Source organism: Sardina pilchardus, chromosome 13 (assembly GCF_963854185.1).
Source record: "Sardina pilchardus chromosome 13, fSarPil1.1, whole genome shotgun sequence".
NCBI lineage: Eukaryota > Metazoa > Chordata > Actinopteri > Clupeiformes > Clupeidae > Sardina > Sardina pilchardus.
In genome coordinates this window covers 30487551-30502550 of record NC_085006.1, presented here as the reverse complement: position 1 = coordinate 30502550, position 15000 = coordinate 30487551, and the positions used below count along the sequence as shown (strand labels likewise).

The following is a 15000-nucleotide window of genomic DNA, read 5'->3' as shown; positions in this document are numbered from 1 at the left end:
ACGGGTAATTAGAAAACAATCTGATGGATCTGATCTATGTGGTGTGGGTGCTGTCACACCTGTGTCAACAGTGTGTGTTGAGTTGTGTGTGTGTGTGTGTGTGTGTGTGTGTGTCACACCTTTGTCAACAATGTGTGTTGAATTGTGTGTGTGTGTGTGTGTGTGTGTGTGTGTGTGTGTGTGTGTGGACTTACTGTATGTTTGTTTAATCAGTTTGTCTGAGTGCCTGACATATTGCATCTAGATCAATCACAGTGTCTGTATGAACAAAAGATGGATATTTCCATTGTTGAGCGGTGAATCAATGTGGAAATTCATCTGAGTGATAATTGCTAAGATATCGCCTTGAAATCTGACCACAAGCGGACGATGAAGGCCAAGCCAACCTGTGCTTTCCCTTTTCTGGCTGGTAAACGCCAACACGCACGCCGCTCTCAGAGGTCATCCTATCTGTGACCAGGCCCTGTGTGGTCAGGCCACTGAATCATAATTAATGTGATCTTCTCTATTGATGTTGATTTCTAATAAACACAAGTGCTCCATGAGTCATAGCTGACTGGGGCTTTATGCATCATGGTGTGAATTTTATAATCTATTTTCATCGTGTGATTCTTTGACAGTTAACAAACTGTTGATCAATGAAGATGTTTTCCCGTAAATTGATCTTTCAATTGCAAATATCTGTATGATATGGAGGCTCAATGTAGCCTGTGTGATACGCAGGACTACGCAGTATACCCACTACAGCTAACTAGTGTGTGTGTGTGTGTGTCAGTGGTGTAGTGTATGTGTATGTGATACGCAGGACTACACAATATACCCACTTAAAAAGCATCTCCATCTCAGTATACCTACTTAAAATAGGCAAATTTATACGTATTAACATCTGGGGTTGATCCCAGTTTACCCACTAACTACTGTACTACATCAAAGCATCTCCATCACAGCTCACTATGGACTGTGGAAGCTGTCGCTGCTGTGTTGAGTATACTGTACGTCCCTGCTGGTGTGCTAATCAATGAGAGCTGTGAATGGGTTGTGTTGAGTATACTGCGTCCTGTTCAATGAGAGCTGTGGCTGGCTTGTGTTGAGTATACTGCCTGCTGTTCAATGAGAGCTGTGGCTGGCTTGTGTTGAGTATACTGCGTCTTGTTCAATGAGAGCTGTGGTTGTGTTGTGCTGCTGGTGTGTTGAGTATACTGCGTCCTGTTCAATGAGAGCTGCCTGTGGCTGGGTTGTGCTGCTGGTGTGTTGAGTATACTGCGTCCTGTTCAATGAGAGCTGTGGCTGGCTTGTGCTGCTGGTGTGTTGAGTATACTGCGTGCTGTTCAATGAGAGCTGTGGCTGGCTTGTGCTGCTGGTGTGTTGAGTATACTGCATCCTGTTCAATGAGAGCTGTGGTTGTGTTGTGCTGCTGGTGTGTTGAGTATACTGCATCCTGTTCAATGAGAGCTGTGGCTGGCTTGTGGTGGCTGGTTCCTTCCTGCAACACTTCCCAGTGCGGCCCTCACCTCCGTGTGCTCATGATGCATTGTGGGATTTGTCATGCTCTCACAGGGAGAAATCCCCCTTCCGCCCCCCTCACTCGCTCGCTCGCTACCCATAAGGCTGTGGGAGAGCGCAGCTCTGGTGTCCACAACACACACACACACACACACACACACACACACACACACACACACACACACACACACACAGCTTTTGCTTTCGGTTTTCGGTTTCATTCAGCCGAAGCTCCAACTTTTCAGCCCTCTCGTTCGGAGGAATAAGTTACACAGTCCAAATCTGTGTGTGTGTGTTCTGTGTTTGTGTGTGTGTGTGTGTGTGTGTGTGCGTTCGTACTGGTGTATGTGTACATAATGCAGGTTGGGGGTCCTCGTGTGTGTGTGTGTGTGTGTGCGTGTGCGTGTGCGTGTGATGACGTGATGACGTGATGACGTAGTGTGAGTGTCATAGTTTCTCTGACCTGGGTTTCCTCTTGCTAGGAAGCGTGTGTGGGCGATGTCAACAGTGTGTGTCGTGCAGCCCCAGAGTGTGTGAGAGTGGAGATGTGGAGGTGGGGGAGAGTGTGAGAGCGCGCGCGAGAGAGAGAGAGAGAGAGAGGGAGCAAGAGCGTCAGAGAAGGACAAAGAGAGAGGGGAGGAAGAGAGAGAGCGAGCGAGAGAAAGCGAGAGAGGCAGAGAGAGAAAGAGAGAGGGGAGGGAGAGAGAGAGAGAGCGAGAGAGTCAGAGACAGGGAGAGAAAGAGTTTAGATCTGTGTGCTGTGGAGGCTTCATGAGGTGCCCAGGCTTGTGAATGAATGAGCTGATCTTGCTTATGATGACTTTCATTTCATCTTCAATATCTAATCCTAAAATTATTAAAAAAAATATTGAATATATATTATATTAATACTAAATAATCAAAAGCCATCTGTCAACATAACTGTAGTCTGCTACTGTCTGGAGAATGGGTCTCTACCCCTGTGTGTCTTCTAAAGAAAGGCGCTTGAGGGGTCTTTTCAGGACTCTGTGGAATGGATGTTGTCACCTTCTTCACGTTTTGCTTCAACTCATTTACATTAATGTGTAGTCTCTTCTTTTTTTTAAACGGACTGTTTGCAGGGGCTGCACACATGTGGGAAATACTCAGACGTACTGTAGGACATCAAGCCTGATCAAGCAGAACCAAAACAAAGGGGCCCCTGCGAGCCCAGATGACAGAGTTGTGAAAGTGACACTAGATGACTACACGCGGTAAAAAAAGTCTAATGTGTAATAAACTAGAAATGTCATCCATCGCAGGGATGAGATGAGTGGACCGAGCTCTGTGTAGTGGACTGGTCCCTCTACCACTCAACTACACACTCACTACCCTGAGAACTACAGCAGTGGACACACACACACCCGGTCAGACACAGGACCCCAGTAGCACAGGCGGCCTAATGAAGAGTGTTGAAGAGTGTTCTCTCTCCCTCTCTCTCTCTCTCCCCGTCTCTCTCTCCCTCTCTCTAACATGGAGAATAAAAGACAAAGTATCTCTCCCTCTCTCTCTCTCCCCATCTCTCCCTCCCTCTCTCTCTCTCTCTCTCTCTGCATATGACCTTTCTTCAGTGGAGTTGAAAGCGCAGGGGCGCCATTTTGTTTGAAAGAGCTATGGTTTCCTCCACAGATGGGTTGTGCTGTGAAGTCTCTAGCTTTGAGTTTTATCCACTCTGGCATATAGGCACCAGGCCCAGCGCACACGCGCACACACACACACACACACACACACCAGAGCCAGAGTCCAGGCCATAAATAATACACACACCTGGCTGGCCAGCAGCTCACACACCTGACTCTATTTTTATTATTTTTGCTGAGTTGCTGAACAAGCACCAGGTGGGAGGGGGCACAGATACATGCTGGGGAGGGAAAGGGGGGCACAGATACATGCTGGGGAGGGGGGGGCACAGATGCATGCTGGGGGGGGGGGCACAGATGCATGCTGGGGGAGAAGGATGCTTGACATCACATGACGTCACTGAAGGCGAAGTAAAAGTGAGAGAGAATATTTTGTTGGGTGCCGGGCGCTCTGGAGGAACGCTACAGAGTTGTGTATGCAGGTGTGTGTGTGTGTGTGTGTGTGTGTGTGTGTGTGTGTGTGTGTGTGTGTGTGTGTGTGTGTGTGTGTGTGTGCATGTGTGTGTGTGCAGCAGCAGAGGCATGCTGTGTGTGTGTGTGTGTGTGTGTGTGTGTGTGTGTGTGTGTGTGTGTGTGCGTAGGCTGCAGCAGAGGCATGCTGTGTGTGTGTGTGTGTGTGTGTGTGTGTGTGTGTGTGTGTGCTCTCACCAGGTCTGCGACGGGGGACTTCTTGCGGTTCTGCTTCTCCACCTGCACCTGCATCTTGGCCATGGGCTTGTGTGTGTGTGTGTGTGTGTGTGTGTGTGTGTGCGTGTGTGTGTGTGTGTGTGTGTGTGTGTGTGTGTGTGTGTGCTCTCACCAGGTCTGCGACGGGGGACTTCTTGCGGTTCTGCTTCTCCACCTGCACCTGCATCTTGGCCATGGGCTTGTGTGTGTGTGTGTGTGTGTGTGTGTGTGTGTGTGTGTGTGTGTGTGTGTGTGTGTGTGTGTGTGTGTGTGTGCTCTCACCAGGTCTGCGACGGGGGACTTCTTGCGGTTCTGCTTCTCCACCTGCACCTGCATCTTGGCCATGGGCTTGTGTGTGTGTGTGTGTGTGTGTGTGTGTGTGTGTGTGTGCTCTCACCAGGTCTGCGACGGGGGACTTCTTGCGGTTCTGCTTCTCCACCTGCACCTGCATCTTGGCCATGGGCTTGGCCATCGCCAGGGCCAGCTTGGCCTCGGCCTGCAGCTTCTTCTGCCGGCTCACAAAGTCCAGCGAGTCCTCCAGAGACTCCGAGTCCTCCTCCGCCGTGTCCCGGTCCGAGTACGACGAGCTCTGCTTACTCTGCAACACACACACACACACACACACACACACGGAGGGAGAGAGAGAGGGAGAGAGGGGGGGAGGAGAGAGAGAGAGGGGGGAGGGAGAGAGAGGGAGAGGGGGGGGGGGGGGGAGGAAGGGGGAGAGAGGTAGAGAGATGAGATCATTCCTTCAAGTTCCCTGCAGCTCTTTAACCTGCTTTGAGCAACAACTCCCTCAAGGCTGCAGTCATCCTTGCTGCTTGTGCACCATTTCCCAACACACCATTCCCTTCCATTCAACTTTCCATAAATATGCTTTGATGCAGCGACCTTTGATGCAGCGACCTTTCAGCGATGACCTTCCACAGTTCACCCTACTTGTGGAGAGTGGCCATGAGTGTCTTCTATCTAGACTACCATCAAGTCAGCAGTTATTCCCAACCCTGCGGTTGTGTTTACAGTTATTTCAGTAATTGTGTATAAGCCACAGAACAGTGTTTTATGATGTGTTTTATGGTAACAAAACCATGTTAACGCCATATTAACTGCCCCCATGTATTAACCTCATAGCTGAAGACATTTAGCAACATCAATGCGTAAGCCGCGGCTAATAGTCAGGAAATGACGGCGCTGAGCCAGACTGAGAGATGAACGGAAACCCACATTTCTGCACTAAAACGCTGTGTGACATCATCGCATCACATGACGTCTGCTTTATGAATATCTCATTTGCACAAAGTTAATGTCAAATTTCATATGCAGCCTACTGCAAGGAGGACAAGAGGAAGTTATCATCAGAGAATTCAGTTTCATTTCCTGTCTGCGCCGGCTTCACGCTGAGGTAACACTCGGTCGTTAAGCGAGACTGTGTTGTCTGCCCTGAGATATAGAGTACAGTACAGCAGACCTGCTGGGAGGAAGCACCGCTCTGACGTTTGTAAAGAGAGCATGAACTATAACTAAAAAAGGCCAAATCAAAAGAGCTCTCCATGTTCTGTGCCTTTTGCTCACATGGAGAAATGATACGACCTCCGTCAGTCAAAGCCATTAGAATTGGTTAAGTCAGCGGTTCCCAAACTCACGTACCCCTGCCATCCGACACATAAAAACTTAACGCATTCTATGGACGCATATTCCAGCAGGCATCATGTTTACAAATGATATCCTTTCATTTAATTTTTCCATATCATTGTGACCTGATTTGAAATGATTTATTTATTCATGAATTAATTACAAAAGATTTAAAAAGTTCATTCTAACACCTGTCCGTCATAGCCCTTTTCATCTCGCGTACCCCCTAGAAGCAGCTTGCGTACCACAGTTTGGGAATCCCAGGGTTACAGTAAATCTTTAGAATCGTTTAAATCATTAGAATTGGTTAAGTCATTACAATTGGTTAAGCAGTTAGAATGTTGTTGTACCTCCACGCATAGACAAAGTAATGTATGTATGTATGTATATATGCATATACTGTACTATAGTAATGAAATGAAAGAAGTGCGCACACGCTAAACTCATACTTAAGCACACGCTAAACTCATACTTAAGCACACGCTAAAATCATACTTAAGCACAAGCTAAAATCATACTTAAACACAGGCTAAACTCATACTTCTCCTCATTCTTCCCCGAGTCACGCTAACAACCCCTATGATACAAACGCGTACGGCCGCAACTAAAAGGGAAATATGATGCTCGTTATTTGTCAGGGACCTGATGTGTGTGTGCTGGATGTGTGTGTGCGCAGTTCCTATCATCACACATACGCGAGGAACGCAGCTGTTCTACACCTCAGGGGCTAAAGAAAGATGGTCTTCAGAGGAAATCCATTCACAGCGAGAAAGACTGGTAAAGTCCACTTCACCCAATAAAGTCATCTTGTGGCTTGGAGTTTGTGCACAGTCACGTTTATAATAAACATCTTTACTTGAACTTAACTTCTTCACGGCTAAAAGACTTGAGAGAGTTTGGTATGAGTAAGCTCATCTTTGCTAAGGTCGTGCCCTTTACTATTCTACTGGCACTGTGGACATTACTTCACTCACAATGCCCACACAACCAAATACTCATGCTCTTGTTTTTGAATTGCTAGTTTGTCATGATATTGTATGTGTTATGTGTGTGTTTACTCGATATCATTGTAAATGAGGGCTAAGCCCTCAATATTCATTTATTTTAAATTAAATAAATCAAATCACAACCAAATATTGCATGTTTAAGTTAAGAGACAGAGATATTGAGAGGGAAAGATCATACTACTACTACTACTACTACTACTATTACTACTACTACTACTAATAATACATTGGTACCATGATTTCCCAACTATTAGCTGATACATTGACTTTGCTAAAAAAAAAAAAAAAATCACATCCAGAAATAAACAACACACAGGTACATGGTTACAAACCCAGAGGAAATAACACACAGGTGCATGGACAAGGTGGCACAAGCACAGGAAATAACACACAGGGGCATGGATGAAACAGAAGACAAACCTAGAGGGAGGGTGAGTAATTGAGCTACAGAAAAGGAGTTCACACCTCTGAAGACATGAAGTAAAGTAAAGGATAGAGAATATCTTATTCAGGGCTTGAAGCAAAGACCATTTCGGGGCCTGAAGTTATCAGACCGGGTCCTACCCGATCACAGAAAGTTGCTACGTTGGCAATCGCCTATAGAGGGCCTCTCAGCCAATGGCAGTAGTGCCGATCGTCATATTATGAGGCTACGTGCCATCAAAATGATTTCAGAAATGCTATGTAAAGGTAAAACAAAAGGTTGCTGGTTCGATCCCCGACCAGTCCACAGCTGAAGTGTCCTTGAGCAAGGCACCTAACCCCTGAGCGCCACTGTATGAAGGCAGTGGGTGCCTCTCATGTAAAGTTTATACGTCCTCCCTCACTCCTCGGGCCTCGATCCTCACTGATATAAACTTTACATGAGAGGCACCTAGTGTGTTCACCTCACTGTGTGCTCACTGCGTGCTGTGTGTGTTCACTAATTCATGGATTGGATGAGATAATTGCAGAGACCAAATTCCCTGTATACATATACAGCATATACAAGTATACATGGCCAATGAGCCTGATCTGATTTGATTTGATTTGGTGCATGGGGCGGACGGGCAGCTCACCATGGGAGAGAGGGGCGTGTCCAGGCTCGTCTCTGTCTTGCTGTCGTCGGCATCGCTGTCTTTATCGCTGCTGCTGTCGTTCACAAAGCAGATCTGGAGATTCATCCCGCTCTGCAGCCTGAGGACACACACACACACACACACACACACACACACACACACACACACACACACACACACACACACACACACACACACACACACACACACACACACACACACACACACACACAGGAAAACACATGAAGTTAGCACAGCAACTTCTGCCATACAGTAGCACCATGGTGAGACAGCTCAAATGTACTACAGCAACAACTGCCATCTCTTCAAGTTCAATTCAAGTTCAATTTGACTTGGTATAGCAGTCGCTTTTATCTCAAGCGACACAGACCTGGGTACTGAGCCCATAGGCCCATTTAAGAGTTAGAGCTGTGTGAAAGTGTGAGCTGTGTGTGAAAGTGTGAGGTGTGTGTGAGAGCACCAACTGACATCGTGGGAACATAAGAACACATCTTCCCCGGAGAGTGAAACTGATGCCATGGAAACGACTTTAACAGCCCCCTGAAACCACTATATGCTAATGGGTGCATTGTTAACTCTGACGCGAAGAGACACCCGGCACTTTCTATAGTAGCGACAGCTATTAATCTGACTACAGCTATGGCTATCGTGGGCTAATTATAGCGGTTTCAATTTGGCTGGCATTAGTAGCAGTAGCGCCATATCTCTCTCATGGCTACGGTGAGCCAACTATAGACAGTGGTTTCAATTTGGGTGGCATTTCTGGGAACAACAAACAACTCGGTTGGTAGTTTCACGCAGCGAAACATGCAAACCAAGCTTTCACGTGATGACCCAAACAAAGCGACACTGAACATGGTCAACCATGAACAGTAGGGGAAACACTGAGTCTGACCGGCCCCCCTCTGATTGTGGCTTGTGAAACCACAGGGACTGACCCCAGCAATCCGAGAGGAACAAGTGAAACAGCGAGGCCTACTCTGGAGAAGAGCTGCGTGTGTGTCTGCTCCATGCAGCGCTTTAACACAACGCTTGACCTGCCGCAAAATCCTCTGTGTTGAAAAAGAGAGAGGTATTGGCCAAAAAAAAGGGGTGGATTTCCCTACTGTGCTTGGAGCATTTTGTGCAAGTGAAATTTCCTTGTTTTGTTATTATCATTATTTTGTTATTTAAAGATTTCACGTTTTGACAGAGAGCCGCTTGTTCATACAGTCAGTCAATCATCACTCTATCAGGCCGCCAGATCAGGAGGTCAGACAGGCAGGCGTGCAGGGGGGCGGGGATGGACCTCGACACCTGCTGGCACCAACCACATGCTGTGTGTGTGGCTGTGAGGTTTCAACTAGACAACATATGAAGTGTTCAGATGCAAAACCCTCTAAATGCTACAGTACCTCGGTCAAAAAGGAGATAACGATTGTGAGTGAGTGTTCTCCATACATAGTATACATGTTCAGAAATATTGATTTGTAGGCAAAAGCCTATAGGAGCCTGATAAAAAAAATGCTAATTTCAAAGAAAAGTGGTCAGATGGATTTAGAAGGTTTGGAACACTGCGGACACACACACACACACACACACACACACACACACACACACACACACACACACACACACACAAACAACCTGCCTATGGAGGGACATGTGCTGCATGAAGGGTAACATAAAAGGGAAACATAAAAACCTTCAAATGTGAAAGTTCAAAGAAAACGCATTAGTCTCTGTGTCCAATTTGAATTCACCCCTAATCAGGCCCAGAAGAGAGACCATGGTGAGTGTGTGTGTGTGTGTGTGTGTGTGTGTGTGTGTGTGTGTGTGTGTGTGTGTGTGTGTGTGTGTGTGTGTGCGTGCGTGCATGTCTAACAGTACTATCATCATACTAATGTCATTGAGGGTTGAATAAAGCACAACCACGGCCCCGGCAGTGGCGCAACTGGCTGGGGCACCTGCACCGTACGCTGGCGACCCGGGTTCGATTCCCGCCCCGTGGTCCTTTCCAGATCCCACCCCGACTCTCTCTCCCACTCACTTCCTGTCATTCTCTCTACTGTCCTGTCCAAATAAAGGCATAAAAAAGCCCAAAAAATAATCTTTAAAAAAAAAAAAAAAAAAAAAAAGAATAAAGCACAACCACAACTGATCACATGAACATAAATGTGTGCACTGGTTTAGAAAATAACTGTAGAACAAAATATTCAACATCATGGGTGTGCAAGATTTGCATGTCTGGTCTGCTTCCTGTGTATGGCTTTGTGTGGTTATATTAGCAATAGCTTCATCATGTGATCAACAATATTCAAAGCAACACATCTGCACTCTAGACTAACCATGGCACTAAACTGGGGTGTTGCAGAGAGAGGCGAGCTCAAACTCCAAAAGATCTCTTTGCTTCTTCGGGTGCCAGTTAAAAGTATCCAATTCTAAAGTGCAAAAGAGTCGCAAAAATGCGTATGTGGCCACTCTCTCGGCCAAGACGCGGAGAGGCTTTCATGGTTCTGAAAATCGTATAGTGTGACATGGTAGATCGTTAACGACAATCGTGAGCAACAAAAAAATCATCTAGTCTGACCAGGTCACTCAGAGAGCATGGAAACACACTCATCTAGTCTGACCAGTTCACTCAGAGAGCATGGAAACACACTCTCTGAGAAAAGCACCACATGATGCAGTGGTGAAGACATTACAGTATGTGAGGACCTGACCGAGGCTGCATGGACAGGGGCCCCACACACACACACACACACACACACACCTCGAACAGTTTCGCTTGCTGCTCTCATCACGCAAGGGGGGCCTGCACAAGCAGCTCACACACTCTCAAATCACCACTGTGTGTTTTTTTTCTATCTTCATCATATGACAAATAAGACCGACGCTTGACCTTGGTGAGGCAGAAGTAGCCAGGTCCACTTTCACAAAAGGGCAATAGTCACAAATATCAAATATCCCCCAAGATTTACTGGAAAACTCAGCTTAGGGGATTTCCGCCCGTTAGTTAATCCAGCTTGCCTATGGCCTTGTGGGTCATCTCGGAGACCTCTGCTACAGATAATGGCATTAACACACACTAACACACACTATCTATAGACCTTTTCTACAGATATCAGCATTTAAACACACACGAACCTGTGATTGACAGTCAGATCTGCCGATGATCATACAACCCACTCTTATTGGACCAGAAGCATCGGGAGTGGTGGATTTTTGCAAAACAAATAACAGGCTCTACACTATAAAAAAAAAAAAAGTCGAGGGCACGGCAGTAAAAGTTGCCAACCAGTTACCACAAAATTATGGTAAAATACATACAAAGAATTGCCGTAAAATTACAGCTTTTTCCATGTGTATATTGACTGTAATTTTACGGCCAAATTGTAGTAAAATCACAATGAAATTGTGTGAATTTACTACAATTGCCCCTAAAATTACAGTGAATATAAAGGGGGAAAGCCGTAATATTACGGCAATTCTTTGTTTGTATTAATTAAAGTAGTTGACTTATTCATGTCTCCAAGCTTATTCTGGCCTGTACAGTGCTGCGTTACAGTATTTAAAATATTCACTTTTCTCATGTAGCTGAACACAAATTAATTTATTACAGAAGCAAATATATTTCTGGGCAATACATTATATTTTGCCATTTTGGGCAATATATTATATAAAATAAGTATTTCTCTTAACAGATTCAAATGTAACTGTTACAACACTGTAGTGTTGAATCCAATTTCATTTCTGTATAGATTGACTTATAATGTTTTATAAATATGAAAATGTGAGACCATTCACAAACTCAAACATCTTACTGATGCTAATCAGTGATGGACAGGTCACATCACACCAGCACCAGCAGTCCATTGCCTCCAATCTAAGAGAATATGAAGAGCTCTTGTCCAAAACGGTATAAATCCATTTTTGAAAACATGTTATTTAATTGTTTATTTCATATAATATCAAACGTGCGGTTGTGCTGTTTTTGATTGACAAAATCTAAATCAAATACCAATTATAATTCCGCTGAATCTACTTGGAAAACAAGATAATAAAAAAATGATTTATGAAAATGCATTAAAATGGTGGATACAGCGTTTTGGAAAAGAGCCCTTCACATGTTAAAGTGCACTTACTGTACATGGTGGATACAGTGTTTTGGAAAAGAGCCCTTCACATGTTAAAGTGCACTGACATGGTGGATACAGCATTTTGGGAAAGAGCCCTTCACATGTTAAAGTGCGGTTACATGGTGGATACAGCGTTTTGGGAAAGAGCCCTTCACATGTTAAAGTGCACTGACATGGTGGATACAGCGTTTTGGGAAAGAGCCCTTAAAGTGCGCTGACTTGGTGTCCAGTCCAGGGGGCTTATAGGTGCTTCCCACCCAGCCATGCTACTGGTACAGGGCATGCGGGCTGTGCAGTGGGAGGCTGTGTGCTCATGGGAGGTGTAGTTTTTTTGTTATTCTGGGAAGTCCTGTATGTCTTCCCTGAATACACAAACTTTACCCTCAATAGTGCTGACACACACTCTAGCGGTGACCTTTAGCATCTCAGACGCCAGGCTTGCGGTGAGAATCTGTGGTCAGACACACTGCGTAGTGGGTACCCACCACACACACACACACACACACACACACACACACACGGTTTCGATTTGTCATCAATGACATCTCATTCTCTACCATGCCTCTTTCTTTCTTCTTTACATTCTCCAACACTCACTCTGTTCTTCTCTCTCTGTCTCACTCGCTATCTCAACACACACTCTCCCTCCCCCAACTCTGTCTAATCTGACATCAGTAAAGGTAATCGAAAATCATCAAGTAATCAAATGACATCAGATCAAAATCCCCCCTCCCTTCCCCTCTCCCCTCCTCTCTCCCCTGCCTTCTCCCTCCTCCTCCACAGAATTACTGACTGGCTTCCAGAAAAACTGTCAAAACGTACGAGTCAGCGCTTCACAGCCTGCGACACAAAGGCCAAAGGCCATCAACCCCGAGAGTGTGTGTGGAAAAAGTGCCAGTTACTCCGTGGGCCTACGTGAGCCTGTGTGTGTGTACCCGAGAGTGTGTTGTGGCCATGCTGAGATGCAGCTGAGCATGTGATCCTGATGATTCACACACACACACACACACACACACACACACACACACACACACAGGCGATGTGCAGCGGCCACTCTCACAAGCATGAGGAACATAAAATGATGGACATAAGGAATTGGGCTGATTTATGAGAATTAATGCTGAGCAGCAGTAACTGTGGGTGGTGGTAGCATTGTGGTTAAGGAGCTGGGCTAGCATGCAGTAGCCTAAAACATTGTAGCTTCAATTCTCAGCTTCCACTGTAGTGCCAAGTGTAGCACTTAACCCCTCGTTGCTCTGGGGACGATGGCCCTATAATGTCATTGACATCTGTACGTCTCTATCCATAGAAGTGTCTGCTAAATTAATGAATGTCCATGTGATGTCATCTCTTTGTTCCCCTCTGGCAAACATAAACATGCACAAAATGGATGTCCAGATACCACATTGGACATAATCAGTTATGAGTCCAGATACCACATTGGACATAATCAGTTGTGAGTTTTATGAAAACTTTTGAAAATCCTATTTAGATGTTCTCTCTGATATTAAAATTGCTCAGACAAAAAACACATACAGTACACCACAAATCAACTCGTCAAGACAACATAAGCTCATCAGCATACACTCAGTCTTAATGATAGACAGTCAGACACACACACACACACACACACACACACACACACACACAGTGCCGCACGTACCGTGATGACAGGCTGGGCTTGCCACTCTTGCTGCAGCTGGTGTAGATGCCGGGTCCATCGTCAAAGAAGCTGCCCAGAGCGAGCTTCTGCCGGATGGACTCTCGCTCATTCTTCTGGGCCTGCCACAGGGAAAAAGCACAAGGAGACAGCAGTGAGTGAGTGTGTGTGTGTGAGCGTGTGTGTGTGTCTGTATGTGTGTGTGTGTGTGTGTGTGTGTAAGGACACAGGGAAAAAAACAGGGAGACAGAAAAATGGTCACCAGAGGTGTAGGTACACATATTTGTACAAATGTGTACCGAACGTACCGATCGTACCGAATGCAGTCTTAAACAGTAATCAACAGTAAACAAATTTGACACCTTTTCTAAATATTGCTCCTCCATATGTGTTGAGCATCAACAATAAGAGACCTGAGCGATGGAACACCAAACGACACAGAGAAGAAAGAGTGGCCTAGCGTGAAGAACACAAGCAACACACACACACACACACACACACACACACACACACACACACACACACACACACACATATACCCACAACACTCCAACTTGCACACAATGGGAACTGTGAAGTGGAAGACTTTGTCCAGTCTAAATTGCACTATTTTTTGTCACTTTCAATTCTCTTCACTCTTACTGCACTCTATCTTTCAGATGTTCCTAGAATTGTTGTTAAAATTGCTTTAAAAAGCTTAAAATGTTCACCATGTTGTAAGTTGCTTTGGCTAAAAACACTGAGCCTGAGATTCCCCCTGCCTGAAATCAACAGCACATACAAGACACAAGGCACTCAAAAGATGTTTACATGGATATTTTTTCTTTGCCATTCAAACACAACTCAAACACAACTTTTTTAAGGATTTCTTCAGCTAGTGGTTGAGCTGTTAGAAATGTATGTTATGACTCATTTATCAACCTTGAGGTCCAGAGGTTTGCAGTACTTAGCACGTCCACCAGATGGCGTATTTGGAGGAATATCGATATGTCCAGCAGATGGCAGTGTTGGGAGGGATATTGGCTTCTGGCTCTGCTATTTCCCCCCTCCTGCCTGTCGACGTCTATGCAGCAGCATCAGTGAAATGGCACAATCACTTGAGAGGGCGCAGGCCTATGCGCTTCAACACAAGCACCTTTTGTCCAATCAATAGCTGGACGGAGGCCAGTGGTAATCTTTACAGGGCAGGCGTGCATGTGTGGACCAAGCCACCGCCTGGGAGTTCAGTGGTTTCAATGGAATCGATTCACTGTCTTCTACCTCAATGTCCCTCACATTTAATTGACATCAAAAACATGCATTGCCTGTAAGCGCAACACTACAGGTCAGAGAGACAATTTAAGGGCACATATGTCGTGTATAGAGCCTGTAGAGTCGAATTCCAAAAGCATGCCTCACATTCCTCTCACTCCAACAGCAGCAGACAGACACTTAGAGTCATTCAGCAAACATACACAAATGATATGTATTCTTCATTCAGATCCATCTGTGTTCAAACCTGCACTAGCAGTAGTAGCGGTCTCTGTGATACAATAATTCCTCCTGCACTAACACTAGCGGTCTCTGTGAGGTAATAATGCCTTCTGGACTACTAGTGGTGGTCATTGTGAGGTAATAATGCCTCCTGCACTAACACTACTAGCGGTCTCTGTGAGGCAATAATGCCTTCTGCACTAC

At 45.6% G+C, this 15000-nt stretch overlaps 1 protein-coding gene across 1 annotated transcript in view; it reads right to left on the bottom strand.

The window, feature by feature from the left end:
- The window catches only part of schip1 (schwannomin interacting protein 1), a 74994-nt gene that overhangs the window by 6702 nt on the left and 53292 nt on the right, over positions 1 to 15000 (bottom strand). Inside the window, exons 3-5 of the mRNA XM_062553354.1 lie at positions 13327 to 13445; positions 7525 to 7642; positions 4225 to 4425 (exon numbers count right to left, since the gene is read on the bottom strand). Coding sequence (XP_062409338.1) covers positions 4225 to 4425; positions 7525 to 7642; positions 13327 to 13445 — 438 coding nt within the window. The remainder of the gene's footprint in view (positions 1 to 4224; positions 4426 to 7524; positions 7643 to 13326; positions 13446 to 15000) is intronic.